The sequence below is a fragment of the Cervus canadensis genome, chromosome 9 (assembly GCF_019320065.1).
Source record: "Cervus canadensis isolate Bull #8, Minnesota chromosome 9, ASM1932006v1, whole genome shotgun sequence".
Taxonomy (NCBI): Eukaryota; Metazoa; Chordata; class Mammalia; order Artiodactyla; family Cervidae; genus Cervus; species Cervus canadensis.
The window spans coordinates 17,482,671-17,495,163 of record NC_057394.1 but is presented as its reverse complement, the minus strand read 5'-3'; the positions used below and the strand labels follow the sequence as shown (position 1 = coordinate 17,495,163).

Here is a 12,493-nt window from a genome sequence, read left to right as displayed (position 1 = left end):
CTGCCAGTAGTCTCTGAAGGTGGATGTTAATCAAATCCAATGGGCTGTTATGTCCAACCAACACAAAAGTTTTTAAATGTTTTCTTAACAGTCCATCACAGATGAGATAACGTAAATCATTACAAGAAAGTGATCAGTTGATGGCTTTATATTTTTTCCTAAAAAATGCTTTTATCCAAATCATTAGGAAAATACACTATTTTCCAAGTTTTTAGATTAAAGATTTCCAAGTCATGACATAGAAATTACTGAGTCAGCAACCAGTTGTTTAGCTGTTATTCCAATATAAAGTCTGTGTTAATCCTATAATCCCACATATAATCATATATAAGGACTGGCCCCTGATAGCTCAGTTGGTAAAAAAACTGCCTGCAATGCAAGAGACCTTGGTTTGATCCCTGGGTTGGGAAGATCCCCTGGAGAAGGGAAAAGCCACCCACTTCAATATTCTGGCCTGGAGAATTCCATGGACTGTATAGTCCATGGGCTTGCAAAGAGTCGGACATGACTGAGTGACTTTCACTTTTACCTTAAGAGAGGACACATCCCTTGTTGGAGGGGACACAAATGAGACAGACAGAGGCCCCACCTCCATTCATTCAATCGGGAGAGGTTTGCTGAGGAGCCAGGCACCGTCCTAAGTGCTGAGGATCCACCCACAGGTCAAGATAGAATATAGACATACAGATGGCTAACAAACACATGAAAAGATTCTCAACATCACTCATTATCAGGGAAATGCAAATCAAAACCACAATGAGGTACCACTTCACATCAGTCAGAATGGCTGCTATCCAAAAGTCTATAAGCAATAAATGCTGGAGAGGGTGTGGAGAAAAGGGAACCCTCTTACACTGTTGGTGGGAATGCAAGCTAGTACAGCCAATATGGAGAATAGTGTGGAGATTCCTTAAAAAACTGGAAATAGAACTGCCATATGACTCAGCAATTCCACTCCTGGGCATACACACTGAGGAAACCAGAATTGAAAGAGACGTGTCTACCCCAATGTTCATCACAGCACTGTTTATAATAGCCAGGACATGGAAACAACCTAGATGCCCATCAGCAGACGAATAGATAAGACAGCTGTGGTACATATACACCATGGAATATTTCTCGGCCATTAAAAAGAATACATTCGAATCAGTTCTAATGAGGTGGATGAAACTGGAGCCTATTATACAGAGTGAAGTAAGCCAGAAAGAAAAACACCAATACAGTATAATAATGCACATATATGGAATTTAGAAAGATGGTAATGATAACCCTGTATGTGAGACAGCAAAAGAGACACAGATGTATTGAACAGTCTTTTGGACTCAGTGGGAGAAGGCGAGGGTGGGATGATAAGGGAGAATGGCATTGAAACATGTAAATTATCATATGTGAAATGAATTGCCAGTCAAGGTTTGATGCATGAGACAGGGTGCTCAGGGCTAGTGCACTGGGATGACCCATAGGGATGGGATGGGGAGGGAGGTGGTGGGGGCTTCAGGATGGGGAACACATGTACACCCATGGAGGATTCAAGTCAATGTATGGCAAAACCAATATAATATTGTAAAGTAAAATAAATTAATTAATTTTAAAAAAAAAGAAGATAATGCTCTGCACCATGTAGAGGACACACTGAACAAGTATAGAAAATGCACTATTTGGCTGTGACCTGTGCTCTAAAGAAAAACCAAGGGGGGCTGCTGTCTTAGATGTGGAGACACGGGAGCCCTGAGACTCTCTGGGGAAACATCTTGGAAGAAGACACAGCAGGTGCAGGGGTCAGGACTGAACACTCTGGGCTGAGGCACTTTCCTGCATTCACAGTTTGGGGGTGGGTAGAGGGGACTCATAAATGGTCAAGGGCACCCACTGAGGGCTGTCGGAAGACAGAGGGCATGGGCGCCCCCTGGAGGAATGGGAAAGAACGGCAGGGCCCACCGTCCTGTGTCCTGTGCACTGCTCTGGGATAGAGGGACCAGTGTGCACAGACAGACAGGGTGAGAAAGGACCCCCACGGAGCCAGCACAGTTGGATACCGAGTTGGTGTGGGGATGAGCTGGAAAGGCTGATGGGGACAGACAGCAAAGAAGCCTATTCTCTGTCTGAGGACCTGGAGCTGCTTCCTGAATGTGAAGAGGGGTCTGTGAAGGGCTGGAGCAGGAGGGTGAGCTGTGTAGACAGCAGTGTGGGAATCTGATCAGGACAGAACTGAAGACTTGATAATGCAGGAGGTGGAGGTCTGGGATGTGGGGCTGAACCAGGACCAGATCCATGGCTGGACACAGGTGAGACAGCATTGGTTCACCTAAGGCCCCTCACCTTCTGTGGGTGACAGAACTCATTTAGTGTTCACAGCATAATGTAAAACTCATGAACCTTAATGATCTTCCTTCATGACTGAAGGAATCTGCTAATCATAAGTAAAAGTATTATTCATTCATTTTTAATACAAAACCCTTCACATGACTAAGCTTCCACGTGACCACCATATCTCACAGCATATTGTTCCATCCAATTCTCTAACTTGAAAACACCCTCCAGTTGCTGCTGAGTGATTTCCTAATTTGCTTTCATGCTCTCTGCTTTTGCTTTAAGTCTCCCTAGAGAATGTGGTTCTGATTAGCAAACAACAGTCTTAAGCCTGCTTCTATCAAATATATATCCAAAGTGGTGCACCCAAAATATTTGAAAGGATTTTATAAATATCTCCTGTGTTCGAAAAAGAACTCAGGAGAACTTCTGTGATCAGCACACTATATCTGACACCAATTGCCTTCCCCTGTGACACGGATGCAACATCCAGCAGAATCTGTTCCTGCCCTGATGGAGAACTTGTGCAGATGCTCACAAGATGGGGTGACACACATTTATGAGCTCAGGTTGGGGCGCTGGGAACAAGGAGGCTGAGATACTCACGATGCCAGGAGGGTGAGGGTGGGGAATCCCTGCACAGGACAAGCTCCTGTCACTGAAGTCACGACAAGACACAAGGCACTTCTCTGAGGGAAAATTCATCAAGTTATTAACAGGAGAGGGTGGGAAAGGGAGGTCAGAGCAGAGAGCTGGAGGCCAAGCCATGTGTCATCTGCTCTGTTCTCTCATTCTCAAAGATTATGTGCTACTATGCAGGTTTGTATGTGTGTTACAATATACCTAACATGAAATTTACCATTTTAACAATTTTAAGCATACAGGCCAGTGGCATTAAGTACATTCACATAGTTGTGCAGCCATCACCATCATCCATCTCCATGACTCTTTCATCACCTCAACACTGAGCACATGTAAAATTTGGGCAAGTTCCACCAAAGACTAACGATCCCTGCTTAGAGGACATGGAATCCCACCTCCTCATGTCCAGAGCTCAGAGCTCCTCACATGTCTCCCTCTCACACACTGGACTCTGCTGAAGTCTCTACTTTGCTATTCAGGACCTATAAATCAATCATGTCCCCTCAGATTCACTTGACACTTTTAACCATCAGTACCGTCAAATTCACTGACAGGAACTTTTAAAAGGTGATCATTACCCTTAGTTATACTGGACCTAATCTAATCTGACTGGTGTGCTTAGATGAAGAGGAGACTAAGACACAAGGACACAGGCATGTAAATCAGTGAGGTTAGAACACACCCCCTCACCATGCACAAAAATAAATTTAAAATGGCTTAAAGACTTAATCATAAGATGTGACACCATAAAATTCTAGAAGAGATTAGAGTTTCTCTGACATAAATTATACCAATGTTTCCTTAGGTCAGTCTCCTAAGGCAATAGAAATATAAGTAAAAATATACAAACAGGGGCTTCTCTGGTGGCGCACTAATAAAGAACCCGTGTGCCAATGCAGGAGACATGGATTTGATCTCTGGTCCTAGAGGATCACACATGCCATGGAGCAACTAAATCCATGCACCACAACTACTGGGCCTGTGCTCTGGGGCCCAGGAGCCTCAACTACTGAGCCCACGCACCCTAGAGCCAGTGCTCTGTTCAAGAGGAGCCACTGAAATGAGAAACCCACACACTGCAACTAGAGAGAAGTCCCTGCTCATCACAGCTAGAGAGAAAGCCCCACAGGAACAAAGAGCCAGCACAGACATAAATAAATATTTTTTAATTAAAAAAATAAACAAACAGGACATAATCAAACTTACAAGCTTTTGCACAGTAAAGGAAACCATAAACACAGTGAAGAGACAAATTACAGAATGGGAGAAAATACTACAAATGATGTGACCAACAAGGGCTTAATTTTCAAATACACAAACAGCTCAACAAGAACAACTACAAAAAATCCAATCAAAAAATGGGCAGAAGAACTAAATAGACATTTCAACAAAGGACACATATATATGGCCAATTCAGTTGAGTTCAGTCACTCAGTCATGTCCAATTCTTTGCGACCCCATGAACTGCAGCATGCCAAGCCTCCCAGTCCATCACCAACTCCTGGAGTCCACCCAAACCCATGTCCATAGAGTTGGTGATGCCATCCAACCATCTCATCCTCTATTGTCCCCTTCTCCTCCTGCCCTCAATCTTTCCCAGTCTTTTCCAATGAGTCAGCTCTTCGCATCAGGTGGCCAAAGTATTGGAGTTTCAGCTTCAACATCAGTCCTTCCAATGAACACCCAGGACTGATCTCCTTTAGGATGGACTGATTGGATCTCCTTGCAGTCCAAGGGACTCTCAAGAGTCTTCTCCAACACCGCAGTTCAAAAGCATCAATTCTTTGGTGCTCAGCTCTCTTTATAGTCCAACTCTCACATCCACACATGACCACTGGAGAAACCATAGCCTTGACTAGACGGACCTTTGTTGACAAAGTAATGTCTCTGCTTTTTAATATGCTGTCTAGGTTGGTTATAACTTTCCTTCCAAGGAGTAAGCATCTTTTAATTTCACTGCTGAAGTCACCATCTGCAGTGATTTTGGAGCCCAGAAAAATAAAGTCAGCCACTGTTTCTACTGTTTCCACATCTATTTGCATGAAGTGATGGGACCAGATGCCATGATCTTAGCTTTCTTTTTTTTTTTTTTTTTTATGATCTTAGCTTTCTGAATGTTAAGCTTAAAGCCAACTTTTTCACTCTCCTCTTTCACTTTCATCAAGATGGCCAATAGTCACATGGAAAGAAGCTCACCATTTTGAATTATTAGAGAAATGCAAATCAAAACTACAATGAGGTATATCACCTCACACCAGTCAGAATGGTCATTATTAAAATAACAGTTGCTGGGGGGGAATGGAGTAAAGGGAATCCTCCTACACTGCTGGGGAATATCAGCTGTTGCAGGCATTATGGAAAAGACTATGGAGGTTCCTCAGAAAACTAAAAACAGAATTACGTTATAATCCAGTAATCCCACTCCTGAGCATATATCTGGAGGAAACTATAAATCAAAAAGACACATGCTTCACTCTGTATAATGGGCTCCAGTTTCATCCATCTCATTAGAACTGATTCAAATGAATTCTTTTTAACGGCTGAGTAATATTCCATGGTGTATATGTACCACAGCTTCCTTATCCATTCATCTGCTGATGGGCATCTAGGTTGCTTCCATGTTCTGGCTATTATAAACAGTGCTGCGATGAACACTGGGGTGCACGTGTCTCTTTCAGATGAAGCCATAAAGATAAAGAACATTACAGGATACTAACACATATATATGGAATTTAGAAAGAATGGTAACGATAACCCTATATGCAAAACAGAAAAAGAGACACAGAAGTACAGAACAGACTTTTGAACTCTGTGGGAGAAGGTGAGGGTGGGATGTTTCAAAAGAACAGCATGTATATTGTCTATGGTGAAACAGATCACCAGCCCAGGTGGGATGCATGAGACAAGTGCTCGGGCCTGGTGCACTGGGAAGACCCGGAGGAATCGGGTGGAGAGGGAGGTGGGAGGAGGGGATCGGGATGGGGAATACGTGTAAATCTATGGCTGATTCATATCAATGTATGACAAAACCCACTGAAATGTTGTGAAGTAATTAGACTCCAGCTAATAAAAAAAAAAAAAGAAAAAAAAACAAAAAACAAAAAGACACATGCATCCCTATGTTCATAGCAAAACTATTCACAATAGCCGAAACATGGAAATAACCTAATGTCCATAGACAAATGAATGGATAAAGAAGATATGATACATACAGACAATGCAATACCAGTTAGCCATAGAAAAAAAGAAAGAAAGAATACCATTTGCAAAAATGTGGATGGACCTAAACTTTATCATACTAAGTGAAGTAAGCCAGAAAGAGAAAGACAAATATCATATATCACTTACATGTGGAATGTAAAATATGGCAAAAATGAACCTATCTACAAAACAGAAACAGACACACAGACTAGTGAACAGACTTGGGGTTGTATGGATGGAGGGGGTTTGGGGGAGAGATGGACTGGGAATTTGGGGTTATCAGATGCAAACTATTATGTGTATAATGGACAGACAACAAGGTCCTATGGTATTGTAAAGAGAACTATATTCAATATCCTGAGATAAACCATAATGAAAGAATATTAAAAAGAATGTATAAATGTGTATAACTGAGTCACTTTGCTGTACAAAGAAATTAACACAATACTGTAAATCAACTTTATTTCAATAAAAACTTAAAAAAAAAAAACACAAAAAACGAACAGAGACACAGGGGTGCTCAAGGACAGAGGGAAGATCATGTAAGGACACAGCAAGGTGGACGCCACCAGTAGCCAAGGAGAGTGTTCTCAGCAGAAACCAAAGCTGCCCACACCCTGAACTTCCAGCCTCAAGAACTGTGAGAAAATTAATTTCTGTTCTCTAAGCACCTCCATCTGTGACACTTTGCTATAGACTGAATGCTTTTGTCATCAAAATTCATGCATTAAAACCTAATCCCCAGTGTGTTGGTATTAGGAGGCGGAGCCATCAGGAGGTGATCAGGTCATGAGGGTGGAGCCTCCATGAAAGGGATTAGTGTCCTGATAAAAGGAACCACAGGGCTCCCTCACCCTTCTACCATGTGAGGACACAGGAATCAGACCCTCACCAGACGCTGAATCTGTCAGCACCCTGACTTGGACTTTCTCAGCCTCCAGAACTGAGAGAGATAAACTTCCATTATTTTTAAGCCATCCAGGCTCTGGTCTCCTGTGAGAGCAGCCTGAATATACGCAGCCCCAGCAACTAACACAGGGCCTGACAGTGAGAATTCCCAAACAGCTTCTCTCTGCTGAGTACCCCGCCTCCTCCAGGCGAGGACGTGCCTGCTGTCCTTCTCACAGCCCTGCTTCCTCCTCCCTCCACACCTGAGCTTCTCCTCTTCCTTCCCCAAAAGAACTGGGTCCTCTTCTCAGCCTCCACACACCTGCCCAGCCTGCAGGCCCCCAGGGCACTGCCCACCCAGCCCCGGGCACAGGGAGCTTTCCAACTTCAGTGAAAGCCTCCAGCTGCCACTTCCACTTAGTATTTCCTACCCTGTATCGAAACTCTCTAAAGCTTGACTCTGCTGACCTTTTCCCAGGCATCTGTCTTAACAAGCTCCACGTAGAGACAGGTTCCTCAGAGTCAGGAATGAGAGCTGGGTGTCCTAGTCTCCCTTATTCGGTCCAGTGTGGTCCTTCCCCTCTCCTAGCTCACTGTCCTCCTTGTAAACTAAGAGGTTTTCTGTAGGAACATCTGTAAGGGCATCTAACTCAATGCACACAGCAGGGTGTTAATAAGTGCAGCTGGAAGGCTCATTGGCTTTAACAAGGTGAACAACAGCAAGAGAACTAACTGTGGGGTAGATGTGGAAGCTGCTTCAAAAGAGTGAATTCATGAGGCTTTGAAAGAGGCCAGTATAGACTCCACCAGAGGCCTTGGTCAGCATGTGTTAGGACAGAGAGGCATCAGAGCTGTTCTTCAGGAGTTCTGTGGCCAAGAAAGCACCACTGACAACAAATTCTAGAAACAAAGTGAGAGTCAGGACTTCAACCAAGATACCGAGTTTCAAATTCAAGGTAACCCTACATGAGGGTCTAAGTATTAATTCTAGTAAGAATCCATGAAACAGTGTTAAATAATTGAGTCATACTCAGATGTGAAATAAACCATTTGTAAATTCTAGACTTTATTAAGTATTTCCAAACCAACAGATTAATAAACCAACAGTTTTTCTATGGAAGCCCTATGTTGGTACTGAAAACTTCACTTCTAATGTGTCTTCAACACATAATGGAGGGAAATGATTGGCATTCAGTTATCAGGTTCCCAGGGCCTATTCTCTGATTTAAACATTTTACATCATCCTTCTTATCCCTGGGGTCTGGAAACATCAACTGCAAGTCATGGGGGAATCTGCCATCTATCCCTGACTCCCTAAAGCACGGACCCCAGTCTCCTCCACACACTGGAAGCACCTTCTGTATGTTCCTGTCCTGACCTCATCATGATGCAAAACTTCTCTACGATGGATCTTCTGTGGAGAGAAGAGAGGGGAGGGAGGAACACCAGGGCAGAGCGAGCTAAGACTCCTAAAGCACAAAGGATTTCCTGAGTTGTCCTCTCTGATTTCTCTCTACAGGTGCCTGGAAGGCAGAGATCATAGAAAACTGGCGCAAACTCACTGTTCGAACAAGTGCCTGCTGACCACTGTGTCCACCGCGCTGAGCGGATCGTCCAGGAGGTAGATGTCCGCATCCTGATACATGGCTCTAGAAAACATAGAGAGATGTCAGGAGAAAACACTTCATACTCCCTGGGTCTCAGCCCTGAATCATGACAGCGTCCAACAATTCCATGTTTGTTCCAGGAGCCCAGGGGAAGGAGCAAGACCCTGCTTCAAACAGGCCCACCCGGTGAGCGGGGTCTGTGTGCTCACGTCCACTAGGAGTCCTGGAGGAGGAGGGGCAGGACGGCAACTGAAACCCCATTTACCTGGCGAGGCTGACCCGGGCTTTCTGTCCTGCACTCAGCGGGGTTCCTCCATCTCCTGTCACAGTTAGATCTCCATCCTGCAGAAGCTGCAAATCCTGTATGGAGATAGAAAAGGGAAAAAGAAAAGATTTAGGATGTATTCTCCTCCTCGCATCCTATTTTTTTTTTTTTTTTTTTAGCCACACCGTGTAGCTTGTGGGATCTTAGTTCTTTGATAAGGGACTGAACCCACAGTCTCAGTCATGAGAGCACAAAGTCCTAACCACTGAACCACCAGGGAATTCCCATCATCCTAATCCTTTAGCATCAGTTCTTCATACAAGTATTTGATGAAGAGCAATGGGAATGTTTCATAGCGACTAAACTATAACCTTGAATAATAACAGCAAAAAAAAGCCTCTTAGGGTTTCTCATTTGTTTTCATTCTGTAGTTTTTCACAGCATTTATGCATTTGACCATTTTAATAGATATTTATTGAGGATTGACTACACACCAGGCATTGTTCTGGGCACAATTAATTCAGCCACTGGAAACAAAGTCCCAGAGTTTCTTTCCGTGGTAGGAGATGATGATATGGAAAATTAACCTGAGTGCAAGTACTAAGGATGAGAAGGAAGGAAGCCGACTCAGGGGGATGGAGAGTGAAGGGGGGAAGTGAGTCCACACTGGGGTGTGAGGGCTCTGCTCAGAAGGGGTGTGAGCAGATATGGGGGGGGTGCTCAGGCAGACCTGGAGAGGCTGCTCCTCACAGAGGGAGGGGTGGGTGCAGGGGCGGAATGCCCAAGGGGTTCAGGACAAGCAAGGACACAGGAGAGCAAAGTAAGAATGAGGGGGTGAGGGCGGAGACAGAGCAGGAGGAGCCTGGGGTCACTCCAGTAAAAGGTGGAGGTGGGTGATGGATCTGGTCTGAAGTTTTTAAGGAATCACACCTGTGCTTTATGGAAAACAGACAGGGGCAATGAGTGACGGTGGATACAAATGAGGAGGCTACTGGAATAATCGAGGTGAGAGATGACCACAGTCAGAACCAGAGTGGGAGCAGCAGGAATGGAGTGACAGGGTCACATTCCAGACCTAGTTGGATGGTGGAGTCTGTAAGACCTGCTGTGAGGATAAGCATCGGTCATAAGAGAAGAGGTGGTGTCTGGGACATGAGGAAGGGGAAGGATAGGGTCTCAATTTACTGAGTTGGGGAAGATGTTGGATGCAGGTTTAGGGGATTCTGCTCATGGACAAGCTGAGATGACCTCTCAGTGATGTCATGCTGCAGTTGTACATGCAGGTATGAAGGTCGGTGCTAGAGACACAGGTGTGAGAGCTGGTGGCCCAGGCTGGTGAAGGCACAGTATTTATTTTATCTTAAATTACCAGTTTTGCTGATCTTGGTCTCCCCTTTCCACTTTCAGAGAAGTAATAACACCTGATCTGTGTTTTCACAGTGATACTTAAGGCAAGTCATAGAGCAACAGACAAAAGCTATATAATAAATGTGAGTGCACACACACACACAAAACAAGCTGGGCAAGAAAAACCAAAGGGAAACAGTGTACTCAAGGGACAACAAGCAGATCAGCTAAACCAAGTAGATGCTTGCCTGTGGAAGCAGAAAACAAAGTTAAGAAGGATATAAAGCTTTGATTTGAGGATCAGGGAATCTATCACGAGTTTTATTTGACTATTACTTAAGAAATAAATAGAAAATTCAGTCTATTTTCTCCAGAGTACCTGGTGAAATTAAAAAAAAAAAATGACAAGAACATCACCAAAATCACAAGATAACAATTAGGTTTAAGTTACACAGTTATTAGAAATTTTAGACTACCTATATAATTATCACTGGACAAACCCTGGCATAGACAAAGCAGCACTCATTTCTTTGTCTCTACTTTAGCAAATTTGGGGAGGAAGCAAGTGGCACACTGGGTCTCCATGATAAACAAGTCCTTTGATCTCCCTAGGTCTCACTTCCCTCTTCTATAGAATGTGCTGCAGAAACAAGAGTGACTAAACTCAAGGATGCTGTGAGAATATAAAGAAGTGTATGAACACTCTCCATAAATGAAAAAAAGGACAGGAATTGATAACTTCCTATTGGTGACTGATCACACTCCTAGTAAAGAGACAAACTGAGACTCAATCCTTGAACCTTCTGACTCCTGGACTTCAGAGTTATGTCATCAGCCTGAATTGATGTTGCAAATGTGATTACTTCATATCTTCCTACTTTCTTACAGCAAAGTCTTCAGCTCAATGAACTCAGAGGTTTATTGAGTTGCTCAGTTGCTCACTTCAGTTGCTCAGTCATGTCCTACTCTTTGTGACCCCATGGACTGCAGCACACCAGGCTTCCATGTCCATCACTAACTCCCGGAGTTTACTCAAACTCATGTCCATCGAGTCGGTGATGCCATCCAACCATCTCACCCTCTGTTGTCCCCTTCTCCTCCTGCCCTAATCTTTCCCAGCATCAGGGTCTTTTCCAAAGAGTCAGTTCTTTGCATCAGGTGGCCAAAGTATTGGAGTTCCAGCTTCAGCACCAGTCCTTCCAGTGAATATTCAAGACTGATTTCCTTTAGGATGGACTGGTTGGATCTCCTTGCAGTCCAAGGGACTCTCAAGAGTCTTCTCCAACACCTCAGTTCAAAAGCATCAATTCTTTGGCACTCAGCTTTCTTTATAGTCCAACTCTCACATCCATACATGACTACTGCAAAAACCATAGCTTTTACTAGACAGACCTTTGTCAGCAAAGTAATGTCTCTGCTTTTTAATATGCTGTCTAGGTTGGTCATAGCTTTTCTTCCAAGGAGCAAGCATCTTTTAATTTCATGGCTGCAGGCACCATCTACAGTGATTTTGGAACCCTCCAAAAATAAAGTCTGTCACTGTTTCCATTGTTTCCCCATCTATTTGCCATGAAGTGATGGGACTGGATGCCATAATCTTAGTTTTTGAATGTTGAGTTTTAAGCCAGCTTTTTCACTTTTCTCTTTCACTTTCATCAAGAGGCTCATTAGTTCTTCTTCACTTTCTGCCATAAGGGTGGTGTCATCTGCATATCTGAAGTCATTTATATTTCTCCTGGCAATCTTGATTCCAGCTTGTGTTTCATCTAGCCTGGCATTTCTCATGATGTACTCTGCATATAAGTTAAATAAGCAGGGTGACAATATACAGCCTTGACATACTCCTTTCCCAATTTGGAACCAGTCCATTGTTCCATGTCCAGTTCTAGCTGTTGCTTCTTGACCTGCATACAGATTTCTCAAAAGGCAGGTCAGGTGGTCTGATATTCCCATCTCTTTTAGAATTTTTCAGTTTGTTGTGATCCACAGAGTGAAAGGCTTTGGTATAGTCCACAAAGCAGAAGTAGATGTTTTTCTGGAACTCTCTTGCTTTTTCTATGATCCAATGGATATTGGCAATTTTATCTCTGGTTCTTCTGCCTTTTCTAAACCCAGCTTAAATATCTGGAAGTTCACAGTTCATGTACTGTTGAAGCCTGGCTTGGAAAATTTTGAGCATTACTTTACTAGCATGTGAGATGAGTGCAATTGTGTGGTAGTTTAAACATTCTTT

General features: G+C 43.6%; 2 protein-coding genes across 2 annotated transcripts in view; one reads left to right on the top strand and one right to left on the bottom strand.

The window, feature by feature from the left end:
• The window catches only part of LOC122447240 (ATP-binding cassette sub-family C member 4-like), a 914,448-nt gene that overhangs the window by 290,223 nt on the left and 611,732 nt on the right, over nt 1–12,493 (top strand). The gene's annotated exons all lie outside the window — the stretch shown is intronic.
• The window catches only part of LOC122447592 (ATP-binding cassette sub-family C member 4-like), a 160,581-nt gene that overhangs the window by 99,107 nt on the left and 48,981 nt on the right, over nt 1–12,493 (bottom strand). Inside the window, exons 12-13 of the mRNA XM_043478289.1 lie at nt 8,914–9,008; nt 8,604–8,690 (exon numbers count right to left, since the gene is read on the bottom strand). Coding sequence (XP_043334224.1) covers nt 8,604–8,690; nt 8,914–9,008 — 182 coding nt within the window. The remainder of the gene's footprint in view (nt 1–8,603; nt 8,691–8,913; nt 9,009–12,493) is intronic.